We start from the raw sequence: 25,142 nt of genomic DNA, 5'->3' as shown, positions 1-25,142 counted from the left end.
TTACTGGTGTCAGTGCTAAACTTTCAAACAATGGCTTCATGTTTACAGTGGTTGCCTGCTGTTTAGTATCTTGGTCAACCCTCACCGGGTGTCGCTTTCCTCTCCTGATCTGTGCTCGTATCTGAGTGCCAGTGTGAATCCCTCTCTTGCAGGATGGCACGGTGGGGAACCTAGATGACCTGGCTCAGGAGTACTCTCAGTATTACGGCACCTCCCTCAGTGACGTATGCGAAAGGATGGAGGAGCTACGGAAACGCAAAGTAGTGCAAGATGCAGAGATGGTAAATTGTCTTTTTCTTGTCCATTAAGATCAGGGTTTAAGGTTTAGTGTGGAACTATTGAGAAATGTATATTAGTGCATTCGTATCCATTAGTCAGCTGTTTATTCACTCTGAACTTAGCCCAGCTGTTTTCAGGCCTCATGCAAGCAGAAGGGGACAAAATCCGCCTACCTGCACTTTTTAAAAGTCACGTTACCACATTGTATTTTTGCTTATGTAAGTTAGCGGCTCTACAATAAATAGATCCCTTACTGATTTTCTCATCTTGCATGAAAGTGAGTAAGCATATTTTCTCACATGCAGAGCTGTCCCTGAGGTTGGGTCTTCACTGCAACTTGTTTTTAGTTTCTGATTCTGACTTTTGGTTTTTTACCTTAGGTTAACCTTTTGACTGAGTCACCTTTTGGGTGATTCAGTCAAATGAAAATTTTGTCTGTTCTTATGTTATGATGACACTATGATTTACTCCTCCACTTCCCGTGTATGTGTGTTTCAGGGAACGATTGACTCAGTGGCCACATCAGTGCAGCTGCGCTCACAGATCCAGGTGAGTGTCCAGCTCTGAGCGTGTCAGACCCCGGGAGAAGGCAACTTCCTTTTCCGTGTGTCAGCAGACAGGCTGATAAGAGGCAGAGGAATTGGCTAGTCATGATTTATCCCGAGTCAGTGTACTAGGCCACAAAGTAACATCCGAGTGACTGCCGGGAAAAGAACTGGCCTTGACACTGTTCTTGGAAGTAGATCCTAAAACATGATGACGTATGACAAGTTATATATGGAAGTTTTTAGGTTTGGTGAATGTCTGGACTTTGATCCAGCTGAGTAGAAAAAGATTTGCCATTCCCTGTATATATGTATATTTAACATGTGTTTTTCATCTCCTTAGGAATCTCTAGGACTCAGCAGCACCATGTCGACTCCGGAGACCGAAAGAAGGTATAAAGAATATATACATATAAAAATAACCCTATACATGAGTATAGCACAGCTTCCCTGACTTTGGGAAGTATTGTGAGGAAGTATCGAGGAAAAGATGATTTAAATTTAAAGTCCATGACTTCTGGAAGCTGCACTGCTATGACTCTTCCTGTATGATCTCCACCGCCCCGTGGACACGTGCATTTCCTCTGTTTCCTGGTGTCACATTTATGAAGTATTTCTGTGTAACCTCTAAACGTCCTTCCTTCCTTTCATTGTTTCTTTGGAAACATTTTGAAGATTAGTCACGTTTTGTTATTGGAAAGCTGAATAAGATCGAATAATTTATATGACGAGTAATGAGAAAGCGACATATTGATTTTATTAGATTTGTTTGTGCAGATGTAAAAGTTTCCTGAAAGTTGAGTAATAGCTGTTCTCGTTTTTCAGGATTTAATTATCATTGCAAAGAGGCCTGTTTTATTCAGAACCTGGACGGGGATGGAACTGTGTAATTCCTGTTAGAACGGGATTAGCAGGAATCCTACTCTGCCCCCTAGTGGGATCACTCCATAGGAATTTCATGAATGCGACTATCAGCAAAATTAGGGCTCCTTTTTGGAAACAAGCATGTTTCTTTTACACTTTTTAAAAATGATTTCAATGATATCTTTTTAAAGTTCACAATCAAGGCACGGTCCTCTCATAATGCTTTCTTTCTCACAGTGCATGAGGAGTCTTTATGCTATTTCCTGTGGTAAATGGGAGCATTTAATAACATCTGCACAAAATAGTTGGAGCTTATCTTCAATATGTAATGTGCAAAAGTATTGAGCCACCAATTATTTCTTTATGTTTTGCTTTCAACAAGACAGACTTTCCTGTAATTTTTGAAGGTGTTTTTACAGAACTTACTGAAGTCTCATTAGAAATGGTCTCAGTAGGGTGGCTGTCAAGAAGCCATTATTAAGGAATGGAATATGAGCTTTGAGCGGTGCCAAATTACACAAGGACTGAACACATAATCAGTGGCAAGTGGTGTTATGAAGTGAGACACAGTAGAGAGACTGTCACCTTTTTAATCTGCATTTCAGCCAGTGATGTTGAAGACCTTTGTTCATGATTCCTTCAACTTTGAGAAGAAGTTTCATTTTTTTTTTTTTTAGACTAATAATGATCACAAGCGCACTGCCAATATTGTAAAAGCATACCTGGATAGAAAAACACACAATGGAACACATATCAGGACCTCAACTACTCAACAAGCAGTGTGGGATCATCTTGAAAGGCCAGCCAACATCCAGAGAAGAGCTGTCAATGTCCTTTAAGAACCACTGAGAACTATTTCTGAAGACTAGTTAAAGAGATTACAAGAAAGCTCACCTGAGAGAGTTCAGGCTTTTGAAGAATAAAGGTGGTCATACCAAATATCAGCTTTAAAGCTGAGTGGAATTGTACATACATCCATTCGCTTCTGCTAATCCAGTTCAGGGTTGCAGAGGGCTGGAGACGACCCCAGCTACTATAGGGCGAGAAGCGGGGTTCATACTGCACAGGTTGCCAGCCTGACACAGGCCTAAATAAACTCTGTTTGCACATCGTTCAGTTGCTGCACCCATTTTCCAATTTTCCTAGCAAAATATAAAGAAAGTTGAGAAGCATAAGACTTTTGCACAGTACCTGCGTACTCTGGATACAGTAACCTTAAACCAGGCTGACACACAACTAATACAAATCAATAACAAAACAAACAAAGCAGCATTTAAAATATTACTAAGCAACTCTATAATCAGGAATAAACCCATGACTTCCGATTTAAAAGCATAAACTTGATCTGGCTTCAAAGTGAATGACCACAAACAAGCGTGAACAGAGAGAGGCTGTGAGAAAGACGGACACAAACAAACAGTCCAGAGAGATGAAGAGAGAGGCAGAAAGAGAGAGTGAACGTGTGCAGGGAATGCAGAGGCCACGTTGGTGCCGCCGCTGCTGCAAAACCCCAAACGGACAAGAACAGTGCTCCATTGTTCCAGAGATGGACGCAGAGCACTGATCGGTGTTCATCGGCCAAGAGCGAGCCAGTCTGTTTGATTTGCCTCTAATGTGATGCTAGTGTCTTGAGGCACAGTGTGTTTTTTTTGTTTGTTTTTTTTTTATTTTAGTTTATTTTAATTTAATTTTTTTTTAAATCTGAAGTTGAGTTGTTAGGGGAAATGGTGGGATAGCAGTAAAAAAGATGAAGAAAATAACTTTGGACAGCAGGTAGTGTCGTGTTCTTTAGTTTGATGTTTGTTTGTTTTTTATTCGAGCTTTTCTGATTAACTGAATATTTTTTGTTAATTTTTAGGTTTCCTGTTCACAAATCCAGCTCGGACGATGGATCAGGAGGTAAGTCCAAACTTGACTGGTGTATTTTGTTTTCATTTTTTATTCTATATTAAATAAATATGAGTTTTCACATGTTCATTTACACACTTAATCTTTCCTAATCACCACTAAGATTTGTTCATTTATTTCTTCTGGAGAAATGGAAGGAATTCTTTCCCTTACCATACTACTTTATTGTTTACCTGTTTATCAATTTGGGGTGATTATACTTTGAATCTGTTTTGTTGTTGTGTTTTTAATTTCTCCTGTGCTAAAATTGGTTTATATGTAATAGGAAAATGGGATGGAAAACGAAAGAGCAAGTCTTTTTGGCAAAGTTTCAAGAAGTCCCAGAAGGGTGTCGTTCGTCAGATCTCAAAAGGTACCTCAAATAAACATGAAAAAAATGCTTTTGGTTTTTTTGACATTAAGAATTTTTCTTAAATTTCGTCGTGTTCCTTAATGTAAGGTGTCATTGCTAATTTTTGCAGGTGATGATGTTGGGTTTGTGGCCAGTGAAGTTACGATGAGTGATGAGGAGCGAATTCAGCTGATGATGATGGTGAAGGAAAACATGATCTCCATAGAGGAAGCCCTGGCACGGGTAGGATGTTCTGCATCCCAGAGAAACTCAACCTTAGATTATCCAGCTGCTGTGTTACTTTGACCTTGTGGGGGGAAAACACACATTTTTATGGATAAACTACAAGAAAGTCTTATCATATTGTCGGAAACTTTGTATCCATGCATCACAAAAAAAAGTCCTGGCACGATTTAATCTTATGCAGATATATGGTCAAACTAGGGTTTAATCTGCACAGTGAATATCATGTAATTTTTATAATTCATCATAAAATACTACATACTACATTTTCCAGGATTACTTCCTCTTTGACTGATTGGCTCCTCATAATAGACTCTAAATCTACATCATTAACTAACAGGCTCATTCTTTTTTTGCAGCTGAAGGAGTTTGAAATACAAAACAGACAGACATACAAGGCTGATCTCACAGAGTCCACTGATCCCTCCAGTACCCCAAATGAGTCGTTCAGCTGTAACGTAAGTCTCTAAGGGCATCTTATTTGCTTTTTAATGCTGAATCGCTACTTCAGACAGTGTGTTGTGCATGAGGACCTCCGATTTACCCGTGCCAACGCTGCTGAGGCGTTGACAGTGCCGTTTTCTTTTTCGCTCTGTCCCGATGATGAACCAGGGCCCCTCTAAAGCCCTGCAGCTCAGGGTCCTTTCCCAACTGCAGGGCATTGGACGAGCTTCTATTCATTGCTGTCAAAGCCCTAACCCCCTATTGTGCTGTGGTGAGCGGGTGGATTCAGCACAGGGCTCTGTTATGCAGGCTGCAGCTCTATTATGCGTGGGTGGGGTGATTAGGGGGCTCAGGTTCAGGGCACATTTTTCACATTAGTCTGTATGGCCTGACTGTTTCTCTTTACTATATGTATCAATCTCACTCTTCTCTTTTTTTTGTATTTATGTGACCTTTGTAAAATAAAAATCCTTCCTTCTAACTCTGAACTTCTATTGTATATTTCAAGCTGCTAATCAGCTTTCATTTGGTCTCACGATGTCTGTTCTGAGAGATGCATGCCGCTGATGTTTTGGTCAGCAGATAGTGCTCAGCATGCATGACCCAAGACTGCAAATGCACCACTGACATTTTCAGATAATGGTTAAGGTGATTTCCAAGCAGATAGCTATTTAATTTTCTGTACATAGAAGGCTTTTTTTTTAGTCTGCTGTGACCCACTGTGTATGTGTTAGCTCTCTGCACGGGGCCCCAGTGTCATCACTGTGGTTTCCTACCACATATATTTATATTAAGCTACAAGCTTCTACAACAGATAGTTGCAAAGCATCCACAGCAAGTACGCTGATGAGTTACTAGAAATGAGAGTAATTAAGATAGCTCACAGTTTTAGGCTTGCACACTGTAGTATACAAAAAGCAAAAGTGTTGCATAATATCTCCTGACCTACTGAGAATATTAGGCCTCAGAGCCAAAGTGTTGTTACAGATGTTGTCTATTAATACAGTTCTTAATATTCTTTTCCATCAGCCCTGCGACCTGTCAGACAACGAACAAGAGGAATCTGTCACATTCAGGAGGCTCCACAAGCTGGTCAACTCAACCCGGAAAACGAAGAAGAAGCTGATCAGGATTGATGAGTCTAAGAGGCCTGGAGCAGAGGGTACTAAAACTACTCTCAGATAGTATCTAATGTGGTAGAGGAAGCAGTGTGGCACACCGCGGTGCTGAATGTGGCATTTATGTGGCATATTTATAGCATGTTTTTACTTTTCCCCTGCTTTAAATAATGCTCAAAAACCACAATCTGGCAAGTTTCCAAAGATAAAAGTATCAAATACAGTTTTATTGGCAGATTGGAAAAGCTCTCTGAAGCAGTAGATGCTGTAACAATCTTATTTCTTTAGTATTGACCATGAATGGCTCACAAATTGCAGCTATTATCAAATAATTAATAAATGCAGTTGCTGATTTTATTAGATTTGTTAATAAACTCTCTTCTGTTCTCTTTTTACCCACCAGAGAGCCTGAATGCAGATGGCCTTCCCTGTGGAGATGCCAGCATCTCTCTATATTCAGGTTTGCAGAGGAAACCTTTAGTCTGTCCAGTGGACTCCCTGGCTTCAACCCTGCAGGAGCAACTCTCCTATAACCGAGACCCGGACAGCCTGACCACCTCGCCGTCATCCAGCAGTGTGGACACCTGCAGTAGCCAAAAGACCTTCCAGACCTTGAGCAAGTCTAGTGGTAGCCCTATTCACCAGGAGACCAACATAGCAGGGGAGGTGCGGGAGCCAGGCGAAGGCTCTTCTTTTTCTGAAACAGAGGGCTGCAGTGAGGAACCCAAAATTGCACGCTCGGTGACCGATGGCGCGCTGCGTCACCCGGTCCTCAACCCACTCAGTCACCACGGGGTGAGTACACAGGCACATTTAAATAAAGACTGCAGTCTAGATTGTTTAGTAACGAATCCTTTCACCTCCATTGTTAGTGAGTTTGCACCATTGGTACCATTATTTAAGCGTCTCAATGAGGCAACAACAAACTGCCCATTTAAACTGGCCTTTTAGTTTGAAAGAGAGTCTGGCACACTCACATAAAGTTCTAAATTCCTAAACATGTCACAGTTTGTACATAATAGCCTCATTTATTCTTATCTTCTTGTTGTCTTGTATTTGTACAGAAACTCGGGATTAATGCTTAACTAAACAAGACTGGTGCCTATCAGTGGTACCATACACCATCACTGATCCTGGTTAAACGTAAACATAGTTGAAGTCTATTTAAGAATGAATAATAAGCAACCTCAGGAACTAACAAACCACTAGACGTGTACATTTTCCATAACACTGTCTTTTTATTTATTCATTTCTCTATGTCAGCCTTATGTTGTTATTCTTGTGGCTTAAAAGCATAAATGGTGGGAACAATTGCACCTGCAGCAGAAGACAGACCGTGCTCTAAAATCTCATTTCTTGCTTTCTCTTGTGTTTTCACAGAGAGCTTCTAGCTTTGGAGGATTCGACCTGACCAACCGCTCAGTGACTGCAGTCAGCCCTGAGAACGATAACACTGTATGTGGCACTAAATGTGACCTGAATCAAAGTCAACTTTATTGTCTGTAATATGTAGAGAATATATGCAGTATTGTGTAGCCCACTGTGTGCAACAAGAATGGATCAAAAACGATGAAATTAAATAGAGAGCCATAAAAATTTGTGACACAGATATGAAAGTAAATGTGAAGTACACAAGATTTATTAAAATATATAAGCTGTGCAAGGAATCCTAAAGCTATCTAAATAAATATGAATTATAAGTTTAATCTGATTTACTTATTTCCATCCTTTTTACTTCTCTGTGTTTGTAAATTAGATCAAAACTGGAGACGGGGATTTGAGAGATGGCGTTAAATTCCCACCAACACCTCGTATCTCTCTGGGTAAAAAAGTCAAGTCTGTGAGAGAGACGATGCGCAAACACATTTCCAAGCGATACCATAGTTCTCTCTCTGAGCAGGTATGTTTTTAGAAGCATTTATGTGTGTTATCATTGTAAAGTATGGGTGTGAGGATTTTTAAGCAAGTGTAATAAATGGGTTTTTTTGTCCTTATATCTTCCAGTCAAGTCCAGATCGCTCTTCCAGCTGCCCTCACTCGCCTCAGATAGACTCTGACTCTTTGGAGAAGCCCAAACTGAAGCCAGGAGGGTCCGTGGAAAGCCTGAGGAGTTCTCTCAGCGGACAGAGTTCCATGAGTATGTCTGTGTGTCGTGTATATTTTAATAACTCTCAGTATTTGTTTAAACTTGATGTTTGATGTTTATCGCTTTTGAAGTAGTCTAAACATTCTGATCTCGCTGTATTCATCTGTGGCTAAAAAAAAACTAACTCCTGAAGTAAAGAAGAACATTTATAATATTTTTCAGATACTAACAGACCCATGATAACTTGTGGTCTTGATGTGACATCTTCTTTTCTGATTTGTGCAGGTGGTCAGACGGTGGGCACCACCGACTCCTCCAACAGCAACAGAGAGAGTGTGAAGTCTGAGGACGGAGAGGAAGACGAGCTGCCTTACCGTGGACCCTTCTGTGGACGTGCTCTGGTTCACACAGATTTCACTCCAAGTCCCTATGACACCGACTCCCTAAAGCTGAAGGTAGGCTATGTTATATTGCTCACTACTTAGATATGAGCTCGTACTGAAAAACAAAAAAACTCAAGCTCAGCTTATCTCGATTCGCAGAGCGGAGACATCATCGAAATCATTAGTAAGCCTCCGATGGGTACGTGGATGGGGATGCTCAACGGTAAAGTCGGAACCTTCAAGTTCATTTATGTGGATGTTCTGAACGAAGAGGAGGTGAAGCCCAAGAAAACACGCAGGAGGAGAAAGGCCCGGCAACCCAAACCCACCTCTGTGGAGGAACTGCTTGATCGCATCAACCTCAAAGTAAAGAAAGGCGTACATTTGTGATTAAAAGCAGTGACTAAAATACTTGCATGTGATTGGCTTTAGCTCTATTTAAAGGAACAGTTTGACATTCAGGGGAAGTACACTTACTTGCTTTCTTTTTGAGAGTTGATAACAGCAACCACCTTCAAATCTGTACAGACTAATATTATTCCCCCACCTCCTCACTAGTAAGGTGTTACATACTGTTTGTTAAATCAATGGGGAAATAAAGTGCAAAAGCAACTAGTTATATGTAAGTATATAAGTGATAGTTATATATTAAGAGTTTTAACATGTTAGTGAGATTTGCCTTTATTTTGTATGATGCTTCCCTCTCCTCTCAGTCTTAAGCTTCACCTTACTCACAGCAGGCCAATAGGAGTATTTTCTAAAATGTCAAACTTACAACTTTTACCTGTAGCTTAAATAGATTATTTTTCATTTTCATCTGTGTTGGGAAATTTTAAAATTAAGCTAACTTCATATTTGTTTTGCAAGATGTGCATGCTCAAATGGCATCCCTCTTACATATTTTAATGGATCTGTTTGTGCACCTTTTATTATCGCCTTTCTACAGGAGCACCTGCCCACCTTTCTTTTTAACGGTTACGAGGATCTAGACACATTTAAGTTGCTAGAGGAGGAGGACCTGGACGAACTCAACATCACAGACTCGCAACACAGAGCCGTGTTGCTCACCGCTGTGGAGCTGCTGCAAGAATATGATGGTGGGTCAGACAAACAATAGAAAGTCTCGCTCTATCATAGAAACGTCCTCAATCCAAGGGCCACATTTCAAATTAGAATATTTGAGGGTTTAGATGTACAGATCGGTATCTAAATACTGTCTGCAGTAGACACACAGTCCGAGTTTGGTTTCAGCTTCTGTAGACATTTTTTCTGTTGTTGCTGCATCTCATGGTTTAATAGTTAAATTTTGAAGAATAAATGAACAAATCCTGCATAATCCTCTTTAACTCAAATAGCCACAGTAATTTGCAAAATTTTACCATTTAATTCATGTATGGCTTGAAACTAGCAACTGGGATCATAACATCGGGAAATTGTTTGAGGTCACAAAGTAAAGAGACTGAGGGGCATTTTTTCTTCTAACAAAGTCTGAGTAGTTGCCCCCTGCTGGCCATCGGAAAGAATGCATGTTTAGACTTGGAAGTAGGGGTGGGTTTTTATAATCGATTCATCGATTAAAATCGATTCTGGCTTGGATAACGTAAAATCGATTCATTAAAATCCTGAATCGATTTTTTTAATATTAATTTATTTTGCCCGAAATGCCAGAATCTCTGGTGACATCTCACAAAATTTCAAGAACCACCAAACAGTTAAGACAGTAAATGAGAGCAGGTACACGGATTCTGCACATAGACTTAAACACACAGCGCGACCTGCGGATCAGAATCAGTTAGATGTCGCCTTTCTCACGGTCGGGGCTGAAAGCCGACAGCTCGCTGATTCTGATCTGTCGGCGGGTCCACGCTTTGTGTTCACGCCCTTTATGAGCCGATTCTAAAGCTGTTAGTTTGATCTCTCTCCAAACAATATTGACCGAACCAGCAGCAAAAGAAGATCCAAACGCTTCACATAAACATCGTCATGTATTCACTCTGACTTTTACTGTTTTGCTTCCACCGCGATGCACAGCTCTCTCTCTCTGTACTTCAAGAACAGTTTCCCTTTCTTCATTATTCGCTTGCTTGTTACGCACAAGTCTACTGTTATTTACAGCGCTGTCAGCCGCTGTTTTTTTCCCTTTTACATTCTTCCGAAAAGAAAACCTCATTTCTGCTGTTCATTACTGAACAAATTTAAACTTTTTAAAATTATTCAAAATGCAAAACGCTGTCTCTAATAAAACCGCTGTAACTTCAGAGGTAATGTTCATATGTTGATTAATGGTTTTCTTTCGTTTTTGATGTACTGCAGAATATTTTATAAAATCCCAGGCCAGGAAAATCACCTTCATGTTTTTCTGTGTTTTATCTTCAGCTGCTGTGACGCTCACACCTGTGATAAAGTCTTGCGTGTGTCAGCTTCCTTTTTATTGATACAAAAATATGTAAATGTACTGATCTGAATTATAATATTTCTGACTGTCAAAATTTCCCAGATTTAAATCGAATCGAATCGAATTAAATCGAATTAAATCGAATCGTGGATCGAATCGATTCGGGACCTTGTGAATCGGAATTGAATCGATTCTAGAAATCAGTGACGATACCCAGCCCTACTTGGAAGTCACAGTTTTGCACGACTTTCTTTTGACTGTCATGCCCCTGGTGGCGGCGTTGTGCATTGCAGGAAGCAGCGACCCAGAGCGAAGCGGTCAGTCTGAAAGCTCACAGGAGAAGCTGCTGCCGGACAGGCGTGGCCTCTTGGGAGACTCCCCGCGAGACTCTGGCTGCTACGAGAGTAATGAGAACCTGGAGAACGGTAATGACAGCCTGACCCGCCTGTGAACACTGTACGCTTCTTCAGCCCTCCTCTGCCTCATCCCTGTCTAGAAAGACTCTCCAGCTCAAGCATTCCAATCCACCAGATTCCGTTTCCATGCTCTTCTGGAAAGACTCAGCTGTCGTCGCATTTACTTCTAGCGCTTCATGTTTGTTTGTTTTTTTCTTCCCTCAAGCATCGTCATGCTTTTTTCTGTTTCTGCATCACTGAATCAAACTGTTTTGCGGTCACGTGTCTGTTCAGTGCTTCTGAAAGTTGGCATCACTTGCCTTCTCAACATAATACAGAGGACAGGTAACAAGGGACTAGCAAATTTACTTGATGTTGAGCTGAGCAGTGACATTTTTCAGGCCTTGGAAGAAGCTGCGTGCAGAGCAGCAAATAGATCCGCAGTGTTGACTTGTGTGGTGGTTTTTGCATTTGCTGAAAGTGGTGGCTGTTGTGTGATGAGTGTTTAAACAAGCTTTAGGTCTACTTACATTAAAAACAGTACATTTTTGCAGTAAGTGCTCGCTTTATTCACAGCTGTATCATGCTTACAGTGGTTTTCTCTTTAGACTTAAGTCTACAAACTGTCGAAATGAAAAGAGCTATGCTTTCTGAATGTTACGTGATTGGACTAAGATGTCAGATCAGCCTCACCTTAAAGTGTATTTCCTTTAAGATTCTGATGTTTGTGTGTGTATTTTATTTTATTTTTTTTAGTCCAGTAAAACCTAATGTTGCACAATATTTTATCACGTGCCTGAAGACTGCATATTGCAGCAGAATTAAAATATTTACTTAACAGTGTAAGTGTTTAAAATAAGGCATTTTGTATCATTGTAAATGCACAAAAATGCAGAGGGCTTAGGGCTACTTTAAAATGTTTAACCAACTTCTCATTGAAGTGTGGCATGTTTGGGCCCTGAAGTCTCAGCATTTTCTGAAGTGTGCTTCTGTCGTGGTTGAGTGTGAGGAATAAATCGCTCCATGCTTTACCACAACTGACTGCTTGCTGCTTTTCTTTTACCCATCGTTCATTTTAGTGCACATTTAGCTGCTTGTTTTGACTTTTTTCTCTTTGGTGTCATTTCAAAGTAGACACTTTCCAAGACTCCCTGCTCTGCTGCTGTTGTGTTTAACCCAGATACATGTCACAACTGCCTGGCAGCTGTATGATCTGCGCACACTCCACTTGTTTATTTCAGGAAGGGGCAAAAAGACACGCTCGACCATCAGCAGATCTTCATCTGGCTTTGAGTCCAGCCACCTCCCATCCCCAGAGTACCCTGTCCTCCCCCTGCCCCTCGCCTCCATCCAGTCCAGCAAGTCTTCATCCCACAGTAAACCCAGATGCTTCCCCCATGTCCATCCTAACCTCCCAAAGCGCGGTTTGAGCTCAATAAAAGGTCGTATTCAGAGCAGATCGTTTGCTAGGAGCCACAGCTGCATGGAGCTAAGAAGAAACGCAGCACAGACTCCGCTACGCCGCTGCTTCTCCCTGACGATTCTCCACAAAGATCAGAAGAGAAGACTCCTCCTCCGCCCTAAAGACCTAAATCTGTACATAAAGAGCACAAAAAACCCACTGACAGTCGTGCGTCCATCCTCCCACGCTTTATGTAGGACATCATACACTGCTGCATGTACCAGCACAGCAACACAGCAGGCACACCCAGAGCCGCCACCCACAGCTCCACCCAAAAGGTCCAGCGACCATGTAGCTGCACCTTCCTTATTAAACCCAGAGCGAGAGCCCTTACCGACAGTAATGCCCGACAGAGAGCACATCTTTCTAGGAGAAAGGAAGGGTGCTTCAGTTTCAGCCACTTCTGAAGCTTGTCGGCTGAAACGAAAAGAACTTAGAAGTAAATCTGGCGGTGGAGCCGGTTTCTAACAAGGTCTGTACAGTAAGTGCAGTACAGAAAGGTGTCTTTACAGCTGTTGATTTCTGGTTTTCAGCTAAATGGAAATTCTGAAAATCTAACCACAGGTTTTCAAAGAAAATATAACAGTGTAAACTTGACATCTAAAGTGGAAACGTGAAGGTCTGTGCTTACGCTGTTAAACCACATTCATGTAGCTACTGACCCCCTCGGTCACAGTTTCAGTGATCTCCATTCAGCTGAATCTGGTTCGTCTCTGCAGTGGAGCTGTGCAGAGTCCAACAGTTACACGAGCAGTAGCGCTCGCTCAGAGTTGTCATTTTTCAACACAAAGCATTCATGAATAATTTACTCCTTCTGGGTTCACTGTAATGGAACGTTTTCAAACTGTTAATATGAACTGAGTGTTTTGTTCTTGTTGTGTGTATGTGTATATATATAAATATAGAATATAATAATCACAGCTGGCCTATACAGACAATTTGGCCCCAGATGGCAAAGTACGGGCGCAAACTAGAAAAGCAATAAGCAGTTTCTTTTTCAGGGTTTATTGACACAATGTTTATATTATATTAGGAACACCCCAATCAAAACATCTGCTGTGAAAGGAACCTAAAATTATTAACAGGCAATCAGCTTTTATGATAACAAAATGAATGTTTCCAGACAATGCAAAAACATTATCTCCACTGAAATAGTGATACAGAAAATGTTCTTATGTATTATAAGCATAAAAATAACAGCAGTAAATGCTTTTTTTTCTTAAATCTGATGTTTTTACAGTACTGTTACAGAAAGATGTAATGATGATAATGATGTAATATCCTGAAAACTTATTAACGATTAGTTAAATTAAAACTCCACCAGTGTTAAATTAAATTATTAAATAATTATATTTCCATAAATCATGTTTCTTATAGTCTTTTTTTTTTTTAATGTAAAATCTACTCTAAATCTACTAAGTGTTCTGTCTGTGCTTAGCTTTGTCATTTTATAAAAAGGTTGTGTTAGTAGCCCTGAGTAGAAGTGGGATGTAGAATGTGTTCACAGTTTAGGCTGTGGGGCCATTTCATGAAGGGACTGTTTGACCAGCCCCAGTGTGTCCAGAGCAGTACCCCAGGCGAGGGTAACTCCCCAACCCCCGTGGCCATAGTTGTGGACCACAGGCACCGGCCGGCCCTGCAGCTCCACCACTTCCCTCTCCACCCTTGGGTTCTTCCTGCTGGGCCTCAGGCCGACCCACTCGTTAAGAATTTTGGCTTTGTTGAGTGACGGCTCCAACCTACTGCAGCGCTCCAGGATGCCCTTAGTGTCTCTGTCGTCCACCTGCAGCCGCCAGTCTCCTTCTTGCCTCGTCCCACCTATAGTGACACTGCGTATGCCGGGGTAGATGTACGTCGTCCCATCTCCATCTCTAATGAAGTGCTGCACCCAGGGGGCCTCCACTTTGAGGACCTGGCCTCTGACAGGGTACACTTGTGTGTCTCCCACCAATACTTTGGAGCCGAGACCGGAGCAGTTGACAATGATATCAAAGTTGTTACTCAATTCTTGAAGATTGTTGACTTTCCTCTGTTCCACTTGACCTCCAGCTTTTCTGAACCTTTAGAGAAGAATTTATGATGTTAACATGACGAACTTTAAATTAAGTAGAGTTCATTTGTAATTAAAAGCTTGTGGATATAATAGTATGACGTGATAAAAGAAGTTTAACATAGGGGATGAACCTCTTCTCGAGCCATGGCAGGTAGGTGGAGCATTCGCATTTTAAGGTGGTGAAAGCCTGACCAAACTTGTGATCTGGGAAGCGTTTCCGTTCAACATCAGTCATGAGTCGAAAGCCGATCACAAACTCTGACCAGAATGGTTTTTTAACTGCTGGAACCTCTTTAAAAATTTGCCAGCTGCAAGAAATTAGTAGAGAAATCAGTTGTTCGACAATGGATCGGGCTAAGTACTCAACTTTTACAGCATCGTATACAAGTAATTGCTACCCAGAGCTCAGCATTACTCCAGCTTCTGGTGCACATTGAGACTGAGCAATGGCCAACAGGTGATCAAAGCTGTCCTTGAACCAGTGTTTTTGTCTTTGCAAGGGAATATCTGATGGAGAAAGGCATCATGTAAAGCAAATGTGCACTGCGTTTTTATTTTTATATACATTGCATAATGTGGTGCAGCTGTAGTGTAAATCTCTGAGACAGATCCTGTTTTCTTACCTGGAAATTGTGCAGCAAACAAAATCCCAGCAGCTCCGTCACTTGTTGTGTCTGGGCTGAATTTGTCAGCCATCAAAGTAACAGAGCAGAAAGGTAGAGCTTCAACAATGCACACAGCGGTGGAGAATCCAATCACGCCAGCTCCAACAACCACAACCCTGACGCTTTTCATCATGGCAGCTCTGCACCTCAAACGACAAGAGAATTTTACTAAATGCCAAATAACCTTTGTTATGACTCCCTTTTAAAAGTTACTCAACGACAAATTGTCCATTACGAAACAGTCATTGTAAGAGCAGTGTACATGCAGTTATCCATAAAACAAAGGCTACTGGTGTACCAAATGTCCAAGTCTTGCATTTGCTGTAGCTGTTTAAAATATAACAGTTCTGATTGTCCTTTTAGGGTTATATACAAGAACAAAGCACCCTGTATGTGCAGCAATGTCCTCTGCTGAACCTGAGACTTTCACTTCTAGCGAGCCTGAACAACTTCACAAGAAGTTGCAAAATCATTTTCTTAATTTCATTATTTAGTGTTTGTTTCAAAGACTTTGTTGTTAATGTTGCCTTAGGAGACCTCAAAAACTCACGGTGCCTCAATCCTGCCTTTTACAAATAAATAAAAAGCAGCTCTTACAAAACAGAGCTCTCTTTCTCACAGGCTCTCAAACACCCTGACATTTCTTAGAGTGTATTAAGGATTAGTGATTAGTATTACTGATACTAATTATGATACATTTCTATGACTAAAGCTCTTGAAGATGAACAGCCAAATAGTGAACAATATATATAATTACACAATGTTTTAATTACTGCATTGTCACATAAGAGATACATGTGTATGTGTGTGCTTTTCTGGGGTCTGAAAAGTTCCAAATTCACCATTTAAAGAACTACTTGCAGACTTGCCCTCTGCACAGACCCAGCAGGTCAGGGTGGAACAGGAAGCTGAGGATAAAGCCACAGAAATGGCTAAAGAGGGGGTTGTTCTCCCCAGAAAGGTTTGGAGGGAATTGATGAATTGATGGTGGAATGAAAAGGGGGTCCACCAGCCAAACTTCAGTTAACAGGCTCTCCTCATTAATTCCTTTTTCACAATGCATAAATGTGTATTCTAGTTATTGCTGCAGCTGAAACTGTCTTACAGATTGTGGAAGTATATTTATTAAATGAATCATCACACAATAATTCAGTTATATATCTAGCTGTAAGTTGTAGCCGGTTGTAACAGCAACCATACAAAAATCCACTCCCAACTGTTGTTGGAAAGGTACGAATACCTTAGCCATTAGTGAAATATAGCTGATATGATGTTGGAAAATATATTCTATTTTCGTTATGCATTTCAAAATAAAAACTTTTTGAAATTTATTTTTTATTAGAAGAAAGTTCGCTTAATATGGAAGTATAATCTAAACTAAATACATGTTGTATGGCTCACTTTAAAAACAAAGTCCCATTGACATTAAAAAAAAAATCCCTAGACCTACCCGAGAAGAGCAGAAATCGCAACAAATATAGCAGCACAGTTCTGTCAAAGTGTGTGGATATTAAATATGAATGCGCAACTTTGAATGGCTCTCCAGAGTGCAAACTAACAACTAATGAAATAAAGCACGTGGCAGTGCGTTGTAAGGAATCGAAAATGTCTATACAGATAAATAAGCCTTATACACACCGAAAGCTCGACAATCCAAATGTATCCACCCACCTAAAATAAAACTGTCTCCTTCTTCCCCCGCACAGAAAATGTCCCCAGAGACCGTGCTGTGTGTTTCTGTTTTTCTCTCGGGAACGTGCACTTCCTGAATCAAATTTCATTAGCTATGATAGTTTTAGTTATTTTAAAAGTCCCACTGAGTTATTAAAATAAAATAATTTCCCATAATGCCACCTATTTAACAATTTAAACAAACCTTTATTAACCTAGAAGAAAGGGTTGATCGACGGGGAAAAGTGCGACCCTCAGGGGTCGGCGGCTCGGCGTGGATCTCGTCAGAACCTCACATCTCGCGATAGGTGGCTCATATCACGCTCTGGTCCGTCCAGCGAGCGAAGGTAAGGTCCTAAAAGCTGACTACTTCAAATTAAACCGCAGTTTATACGTCCAAGTCCTGTCACCAGACCGAAAATTATTAGTTAACTTCTTTTGAAAGCTTTATTTCGGTCGCATTCTTCGCCATTTCTGCTTCTCGTGCCCCCCCTTTCAAGACAGCGGCGGTGCATCGTTTGCTTTGAGACAATTAGCTTGCTTGCTAACATCCATTCGTCTGTAAACATTATTTAAGCTGAATGTCAGTGAACTCTGCATGAACGTGATGAACAGTGCAAAATATCTGTAAGTTAATATATGAGGTGAATGTAAATACCAGTATGGGTTCAATTTTGATTTTGAAAACATGAGGATAAACTAAACAACGACCAACATTATAGACAGTTTATTATACTTCTATTATTTATTTTATTGTAATATGAAGAATATTTTTGTTAGTTTAGACTGGTCACTACAGATTAATCAGCTCTGTAATACAAATTCATTCTAGATCTATAATACCAAATGTATGCTTACACGACAGACTCGTATTTGGACAGTCCAACCATGTCTGGTGTCCTAAATGTGACAAATTCCTGAAAAACTGTTGTTAGTAATATTTGTCCTACATTTTTACAGACTGAACATTTACTAATGGATAAACGGATCATGTAGATTCCTCTGGTCATGTATGAGTAAGTAGTAATAGCAGTGGTAATACGAAAAAGATCATATATTTATGTAGCCTGGGAAATGGTTAGCCACACAGGACACAATTACTGGGGTTCTTAATGTGCAGTTTTATTGTCAATGACGACTGAATAAACCAAAGGTCCTTTGACCTTTACTTTTGTCAAACAGCGGCCATATGGACTTGTACTGAACATCTACAGCACGAGAGGTAACGTGGTGTTGTGCCAAAAAGTGATTGTCTGCCAAAAACTGATTTCCGGTATTTGCCAAAAAGCGATTGCTCATATTTAAAGTGCTATAAGTAACTTGTTGGGCTATAATATGTTAAACATATGTCAAATGCATCCCTTATGGATGACATAAAGTCATCTTGAGCCACAAACAACATTCGTGTAACAAGATACAAGCCGCAATCAGTTTTTGGCAGCGACTTTTATATAACCTTTATTTATGCAGTAAAAAAAATCTCATTAACATTAAAAATGTATTTTGTAAGAGTAAGTTGCCCAACAGGACAGCAGAAACGGCAGCAAATATTACAATAGTTCTGTAAAAATATTTTAAGTGGGGATAAAGGACCGGATTGGTTATAATGTAAGTACAAGTTGTAAAGATACTTAAAAAACAGATAATTTTTTAATTCTTTATGTAACCCCTTTGTATCCCCTGTTCACTGAAGTCTATTTACGAACATACGTAAAGATATTACACATAAAAAATACACAGAAACACTGGAAATCAGTTTTTGGCAGACAATCACTTTTTGGCACAACAGTGGCAAAGTAACAGAATAACCGATTAAATAAAGATGCGCCAATACAATACGAGGAATAAAAGAAATGAAATACAAAACACAAAAATACGGCAGTGGCCTCTGTCTGTGCAGAACAAAATACAAAGAACTAAATCACACAAGGCTCCTTTAAAAAAATGTGGAAGTGTTACATACATGTTTATAAACACTTACATTCCACAGAAATCTCAGCTCACTTGCAATACTGGAGCACACAGACGATCTCGCAACTTATCCCTTGCATGGAGAAAATGGCCACTCCACGCTGCACATACAGGTCCTTTGCATCATACATTTAAGAAATACATCATCTTGTTAAAATACTGACGTTTTGCCACTGCACTACAATTATAACAATATGTTTCAATGAGTTATGTGCATATTTAACAATTCCTTACCAATAATTTAACTCCTTCACAACATTCCCGTTCCACATCCACAACAAAAAGAAAAGTAAACAGGAAGTCCCAAGATGCATTTCTTGTTAAGTTTTTTTTGGAAAACTGCAGTTAACCCTTAAGCCTATAGCACAAGCAATACCATTAAATTACCCAATAACATTCTTGTTATTTTTTTTGAACTTTAAATGGATATTTGGTTAACTGAAATGGAAAATATTATTATTAATTTACCACTCGGCTACATTTAAAAAACGCACTGAACCTCTGATATAAGCCAAACATATATACTGCTGAGGTCAGAAGTTTACATATATTCGTATCATAATGGGCATAAATGTCTTCTTTAAAAGCCCAAAATCACATGACCTTCATGCCCATGATGAATTCATATAAACTTTTAAACTAACTGTACACTCATTTTGTTTTCATATGTTTTCATTTAAGGGACAGATGTGGTTGTTTTTGCGGCAAAGATGTCTCAAAAATCAACCAGTCCACCTTCATCGCTTATGGCTCACCTTCATTCAGAGTCACATAAACAGAGCATCCTGAACAAATTCAACAAGCTCAGGAAAAGTGACCTGCTGTGTGACATTACTCTTGTCGTGGAGGATGTGCAGTTCAAGGCCCACAAAGCCCTGCTGGCAGCAAGCAGTGAGTACTTCTCCGTCATGTTCACAGCAGAAGATCAGATCCATCGGTCCACCCACCGGCTGGACGGTATGGCACCAAACATGTTTGCAGCAGTGCTGGAGTTCATCTACAGCGCCCAGGTGTCTGTGGAGGAGAGCGCCACAGAGCAGCTCCTGGCCACAGCTCATCGAATGGAAGTCGGTGACCTTGTCAAAGTGCTCACTGACCTAACTCGCTCTGCAGCAGGGGTCAAATGCAATGATGCTCAAGCAAACAAAGCTGAAGATGCAGAGCTGGTGAAGCGCAAAAGAGGGCGGCCGAGGAAAGATGTAGGTGCACCTGTGACAGAGCTGGTGGGGAGAAGAGAACCATGTGAGAGTTCAGAGGACCGACAGGCAGAAGATAATCCAAAAACTGAGTCTCAGCCTAGAAATGAGGACCCCGAAGAACACCAAAGCCGGCAGAGCAAACGCAAAATCAACCCACCGGTAAAATATAAGGGCTACAAAGTGGGCAATAACACAGCAGGACACAAGGAGCCTGGGAAGAGGGGCAGGAAAAGGAAATACCCTGACACTGAGGCACGATGTGAGGACTGTGGAAAAGTCTTCAAAAGCCACCTGTTTTTAAAGATTCACCAGCGCACTCATACAGGTAATTACACTGATTTAAAGAGAGGTCAGAATGGAGGTTTAATACAAATTTGGCCTTTTTTTCTAGAGTTTTTGGACATAGTTTAAAAAAAGGACTTCACTCCCTCAACTGTAATAAAAATAAATGTTTTAACTTTTCAAATGTTGTGCTGAAAAAAAAAAAAAAGAAAAATAGAAACGCATAGAAAGTACAGATGACTACGACTGACGAGAGTTTAGCAGTCACTAATCACATCCGCACCTGTAAAAGTACAACTACTTTCTTTAACTCCAGGTGAGAAGCCTTTCCACTGCATGGTGTGCGGGAAGAGTTTTACCCAGAAGCACACTCTGCTGGCTCACCAGCGCATGCACACTGGAGAAAAGCCATTTGTTTGTACCGTCTGCTCCAAAGCGCTTTCCACCAAACACTCCCTGCAAGAGCACATGAACCTCCATGAAGGTAGGACCCAATGAACTGACTTCTCAGTTTCTCATGTTTGATAAGTAGTAACTTTGTTTACAAGTAATTTCCAGGAATCCTCATAATTTCCTGAAAGTGATCTTTCCAACAAAGTTGATCTACAGTCTGATTTGAGAAATGTAGAAAGTGTTAGTTGTTGCAGTGATTACATCAGACCTACTATTCTTAGTTTCAGCTGTATTTTTATTTTTTTTTAAATTCGAACAGAGTAGCTTTCAGGATGGCATACGACCCTCCTCACCAGCTTTTTCTTCTGATTGGCTACTTCATTTAAACTTTATCTATATAACGCCTCAAGGCGCTTTATATTGTAAGGTAAAAAGAAATGAACACATTCAGCCGGTACTGAAAGGCTATGTTTCACCAATAGAATGCAAAGCCAAAGCAAATCAGGCACTCCTTAAAGCACCGTCTGACGAGCTGTTCACTGCATTGTGCAGATTGAAGTCCTGGATGTAGCCCAAAAGATTAACACTACACGAACAAGCAGATATAGAACAGATAACAGACCATCAAACCACATTCCAGTGTCTGGACTTGATTCCTAGAAATGGATAGTTATCCATTTCCAGTTATCCACTTTCGATTCAGTGCAAGGGATGTAAACCAGGAACAAATCTTATGCAAACGGTGCTGTACAGTTGTCTTCATTGCAAAGCAACACAGCTAACATATTTAGCCCCTAAAAATGCACAGTGGCAATAACTGTGCTGTATGCAAAAGTCTCATGTGTTATTATAATATAATGAAATACTACATTTTACTTCTATTAGATACACTTGGGCCCAGTAAATACATGCCTTCTTTAACATAAATGAAGCAATGTAGGGGAAAAGCTTTTTACAACTAAGGGGTAAAAAGATGCTCTAAGAAGAATTAAGGTGTTTTGTTTCTCTGGCTAGGAAAACCAGAAGGATTTTCAGTTTACTACCTATTACAACTCTTTTAAATGTGCCCAAAAATCAAATGCCCACATTTTGTGTCTTGCCTGTGCTTTTGATTTACCTAGCTTAATTTGGTGTGAGTTGCCTAGTTTTGGATGGATATTGGCTGTAGAGATGACTTCCTTCTCTTAATGGCACTAAAGCCGAAGTGCTCTAGCATATTGCGATGTTGATCTCTCATGAGCTCTGTTTTATTTGCTTCTTTAGAAGAGAAATCCTTTGACTGTGATAAATGTGGAAAGACCTTCACTCAGAAAAGGCAACTTAAAAGCCATTACAGAGTTCACACAGGTAAGTCATGGGGAAACTGCCAGAGATCTGGTCAGTGTATTCAATCAATCTGAAGGTAAAATTATTGAATCTTTATTTTTAAATAAAGGGAAATCATTGCCAGAATGTGCTCAGTGTCATCACAAGTTTATGGATGCAGCTCAACTGAAAAAGCACGTGAGAACTCATACAGGTAAGATCAGCTCTCCAAGTCATTCTTTTGCTATTGATATCTGCTTTATGGAAGCGTGTGCTGCAGCAGCTGATGGTGTTAACGTTTACACAGGTGAGAAGCCTTTCACTTGTGAAATCTGTGGAAAATGTTTCACAGCCAAGAGCACACTGCAGACTCACATCAGAATCCACAGGTCAGCTGTTATATTTGATTTTCACTCCACTTTTAACAGTTTTTGCTCCCTGCTGTATAATATACGACCCAGGAGGAGACATGGTCATAACTGCCTCAATATCTGGTTTTGCAGAGGTGAGAAGCCTTATAACTGCAGCATCTGCAAGAAGTCCTTTTCAGACCCCAGTGCAAGACGACGACATGTTGCCTCCCACTCGGGGAAGAAACCCTTCACCTGCTCTTTCTGCAGCCTTTCTTTTACACGCCTGGACAATCTGAAAACACACACCAAATCCCACAACAAGGAGAGAGCTGCGGGTGGAGAGGCCTCATCGGATACTGCAGCAAAAGATGGCTCTGGAGCCCCGCAGGAAGAGGTGCAAAATATCCTTCACCTGCAGCAGTACCAGCTGCCTGCCACCTCTGAACAAGAGCTCCAGGTGGTGGTGACAGAGGATGTGGACCACATTAACTTTATCCCGGGTCAGGACCACGAGATCAGCCTCATCAGCACAGAGGGAGAGATGGCTCAGTCAGCCCCCTCTAAACTCACCCTCCTCGCCCGGCCATCAGGGCACGTGCACAATGTGGCGTTGGTCACTCAGGGTGATGTGGTGGATCAGACCTCTCAGATCCACACTATAAGTATGCTGCAGGGTCAGATGATGCACCAGGCTGAGCAGATGCATGTTATCACTTTGAGTAAAGAGGCTATGGAGCAGCTGCAGGCCCATCACGGTCCTGCGCAGCCCTTTCAAATAACACAGCGTCCCATTCAACAGCTGCAGGTGATGCGTCAGCCAATCCAGCAGCTGCCTGTTGTTCAGGAGCCCTTGGAGGGGCAGGTGAGCAGGGAACAACAACAAGGCCGGGCTATTCACGTCAGCAGCCAGAGCAGCCAACCGATCTCCATCAGTCAGACTAGCGAGCAGATCTCCAACCATCACATCCAAGGACAGACATTTCAGATCCAATCAGGAACTGTGTCCTACCTGTACACCACCGGACTGCCACAGGAGAGCTGAGAGTGATCTGGACCACCGGGAACTTAAATCTGATGGTGCTACTGTGGAGATCAACTATATACAGACAAAACTGACCATAGTCAAAGGCACAATGATCACACTTTGTGTGTTAAATATCTAATATCTTTCATACCTTGCCCAAGGTATTGCACTGTTTGACACTTTTCTGCAGCAGATCCTTGTTCTTTGCCATATTGCTTAAAAACTGTGGCATGATTAATAATGTGGAACATCTGTCTTAACTCATTCACTGCCATTGACGTCTATAGCCGTCAATTGCAGTGCATGAGTCAATGGGTTTAACTCATTCACTGCCAATGGCTGGCAGTGAATGAGTTAAGTATAGTTTTCCTTTAATTGGGCTCACCTGGTTAACTAATTACGACAGGTGTCTGAGATTGATATGAGTGATCCAAAGAGCCCCCAGACACAAAGGTGTTGAACCAAAAACCTTCTGGTTATTGCTTTGGTTGCAAGCAGATTGCCATGGTTACCTGGAGTTTTTCATGTCTGATGGCAAATACTTGCCAGCTACTGGCCAACTGATAGTACATCATGATAAAGTCGGACACAAACCAGAAAAGGAGAAGGTTCGACTTCAAAGTAGAAGTTTGCTTCAGTGCTGCAGCAATCATGTGTCAAAGGGCGCCACTTTTACTGGCATGTGTCTGTAGACAAATCTGTCACTTCCATTCGAATGCAGCACTATCTTACTCGCCAAAAGCAGTCACAAAGAGCCTTTTATCATCCAGCTGGGGAATACAGCGACAGTTGATCCTACATCATCAGCATGACTGTCAAACACCCAAAATGATGCTGAAGTTAATGACATGTTGTTAGTGGCCATGTGTGAAAACCCTTGAGGCCTTTGAGGACATCAGCTGGATGCAGCACTTAGATCTCAGTCCATGACACGAAAGGCAGGAATATCAGGAGCCATAATGGAGGAACTCCCAAACAAACAAATGTGATATTTTTCAGTTTCCAGGTTTGAAAAGTGAAAAGTGTCTTAAACCTGAATTTGTATTTATTGGTATTTAATCATTTTATTAATTACTGTAAAATTGGTGATAATAAAGCGGGTAGCTTTTGCAGGTATGGCTGGTTCCAAGATCCTCACTTCCAAAACGCTCAATTCGAGTCTTTAAAAGGTTTGTTCACAATCAAATGGTTGATATAAACATGGCTATCTCCACCTTTTATGTACAGTCTGAACAGAAGACAGTTACTATGCAACAGATGCTAAACAGTTATTATTTTAATGATTTTTTTAGAGCTTATGACAAAACAGGTTTTGTTTTTGCCCACTTAAAAACGTCATCATTTGGTTTTATTTCATAAGATGTGACCAAACTCATTCTACAACTGAAAAATGAACTTTGACATGATTTCTTTGATAAATTTGCAATAAGCTCAAATTGGTATATATCTAATATGAGTATTAGAAACCTTAAGTAGACACGATGTAATGCTATTAATTGACAAAAGTTAAGTACGGATAAAAATAAAGGCAAATTATAGAAATATCCAGAAAGTAAAATATCAGTGATAAGGGTTTTGTTAAGAGCTTTGAAAGTATTTATTTTGAATATTTAAAAAGTTACTGAAATATGGAGAGGGGCAACATCAAGATGCTGTGCTGTAGGTTAAAGGGAAGACATGCATGTCACAGCTTTGGGAATGGAATAGATAACATTCAGTTCACACAGAGCTATAAAACACTACAGGCAAGCCTACAGCAAGCTAATCTGCTAA

At 40.7% G+C, this 25,142-nt stretch overlaps 3 protein-coding genes across 4 annotated transcripts in view; 2 read left to right on the top strand and 1 right to left on the bottom strand.

Moving 5' to 3' along the window:
• Positions 1 to 12,921, top strand: part of sash1b (SAM and SH3 domain containing 1b) — a 61,866-nt gene extending 48,945 nt beyond the window's left edge. The window contains exons 2-18 of the mRNA XM_085342655.1: positions 153 to 281; positions 778 to 828; positions 1,168 to 1,217; positions 3,547 to 3,587; positions 3,862 to 3,948; positions 4,058 to 4,170; positions 4,530 to 4,628; positions 5,644 to 5,776; positions 6,136 to 6,527; positions 7,113 to 7,187; positions 7,489 to 7,632; positions 7,737 to 7,869; positions 8,104 to 8,273; positions 8,361 to 8,567; positions 9,148 to 9,298; positions 10,890 to 11,021; positions 12,233 to 12,921. Of these exons, the coding sequence (XP_085198781.1) occupies positions 153 to 281; positions 778 to 828; positions 1,168 to 1,217; positions 3,547 to 3,587; positions 3,862 to 3,948; positions 4,058 to 4,170; positions 4,530 to 4,628; positions 5,644 to 5,776; positions 6,136 to 6,527; positions 7,113 to 7,187; positions 7,489 to 7,632; positions 7,737 to 7,869; positions 8,104 to 8,273; positions 8,361 to 8,567; positions 9,148 to 9,298; positions 10,890 to 11,021; positions 12,233 to 12,921 (2,796 nt within the window). The remainder of the gene's footprint in view (positions 1 to 152; positions 282 to 777; positions 829 to 1,167; positions 1,218 to 3,546; positions 3,588 to 3,861; positions 3,949 to 4,057; positions 4,171 to 4,529; positions 4,629 to 5,643; positions 5,777 to 6,135; positions 6,528 to 7,112; positions 7,188 to 7,488; positions 7,633 to 7,736; positions 7,870 to 8,103; positions 8,274 to 8,360; positions 8,568 to 9,147; positions 9,299 to 10,889; positions 11,022 to 12,232) is intronic.
• Positions 12,922 to 13,774: 853 nt separating this feature from the next.
• Positions 13,775 to 17,111, bottom strand: ddo (D-aspartate oxidase). Of its 2 annotated transcripts, none has more exons than XM_085343057.1 (5): positions 17,048 to 17,111; positions 15,130 to 15,311; positions 14,905 to 15,013; positions 14,638 to 14,814; positions 13,775 to 14,513 (listed from the first exon to the last, which is right to left on the bottom strand). In XM_085343057.1, the coding sequence occupies exons 2-5, from the start codon at positions 15,302 to 15,304 to the stop codon at positions 13,955 to 13,957; spliced, it is 1,020 nt and encodes a 339-aa protein (XP_085199183.1). In that variant the 5' UTR covers positions 15,305 to 15,311; positions 17,048 to 17,111; the 3' UTR covers positions 13,775 to 13,954. The 2 variants fall into 2 exon arrangements, with proteins under 2 accessions (XP_085199183.1, XP_085199184.1); XM_085343058.1 differs by lacking the exon at positions 17,048 to 17,111 and adding an exon at positions 16,843 to 16,875.
• Positions 17,112 to 19,490: 2,379 nt separating this feature from the next.
• Positions 19,491 to 23,675, top strand: zbtb24 (zinc finger and BTB domain containing 24). Its single transcript, XM_085342901.1, has 6 exons — positions 19,491 to 20,337; positions 20,611 to 20,778; positions 21,951 to 22,034; positions 22,123 to 22,206; positions 22,300 to 22,381; positions 22,496 to 23,675. Exons 1-6 carry the CDS (start codon positions 19,524 to 19,526, stop codon positions 23,385 to 23,387), a joined length of 2,124 nt encoding a protein of 707 aa, XP_085199027.1. The 5' UTR covers positions 19,491 to 19,523; the 3' UTR covers positions 23,388 to 23,675.
• The last annotated feature ends 1,467 nt before the right edge of the window (positions 23,676 to 25,142 follow it).

The sequence above is a fragment of the Diplotaxodon limnothrissa genome, linkage group LG19 (genome assembly GCF_057381915.1).
Source record: "Diplotaxodon limnothrissa isolate DT_005_m linkage group LG19, D_limnothrissa_male_GT1.1, whole genome shotgun sequence".
NCBI classification, from domain to species: domain Eukaryota; kingdom Metazoa; phylum Chordata; class Actinopteri; order Cichliformes; family Cichlidae; genus Diplotaxodon; species Diplotaxodon limnothrissa.
This window is presented reverse-complemented; position numbering and strand designations above follow the sequence as displayed.

Bases quoted from the DNA above. Each gene is read 5' to 3' on its own strand.
- ddo (XM_085343057.1), bottom strand. From the start codon at position 15,304: ATGATGAAAAGCGTCAGGGTTGTGGTTGTTGGAGCTGGCGTGATTGGA. The intron at 14,815-14,904 runs GTAGCAATTACT...AATTTCTTGCAG, and splicing joins GGAGTAATGCTGAGCTCTGG to CTGGCAAATTTTTAAAGAGG. The intron at 14,514-14,637 runs GTTCATCCCCTA...TCTTCTCTAAAG, and splicing joins CTGCCATGGCTCGAGAAGAG to GTTCAGAAAAGCTGGAGGTC.
- zbtb24 (XM_085342901.1), top strand. From the start codon at position 19,524: ATGTCTCAAAAATCAACCAGTCCACCTTCATCGCTTATGGCTCACCTT. The intron at 20,338-20,610 runs GTAATTACACTG...CTTTAACTCCAG, and splicing joins TCACCAGCGCACTCATACAG to GTGAGAAGCCTTTCCACTGC. The intron at 20,779-21,950 runs GTAGGACCCAAT...TTGCTTCTTTAG, and splicing joins GCACATGAACCTCCATGAAG to AAGAGAAATCCTTTGACTGT.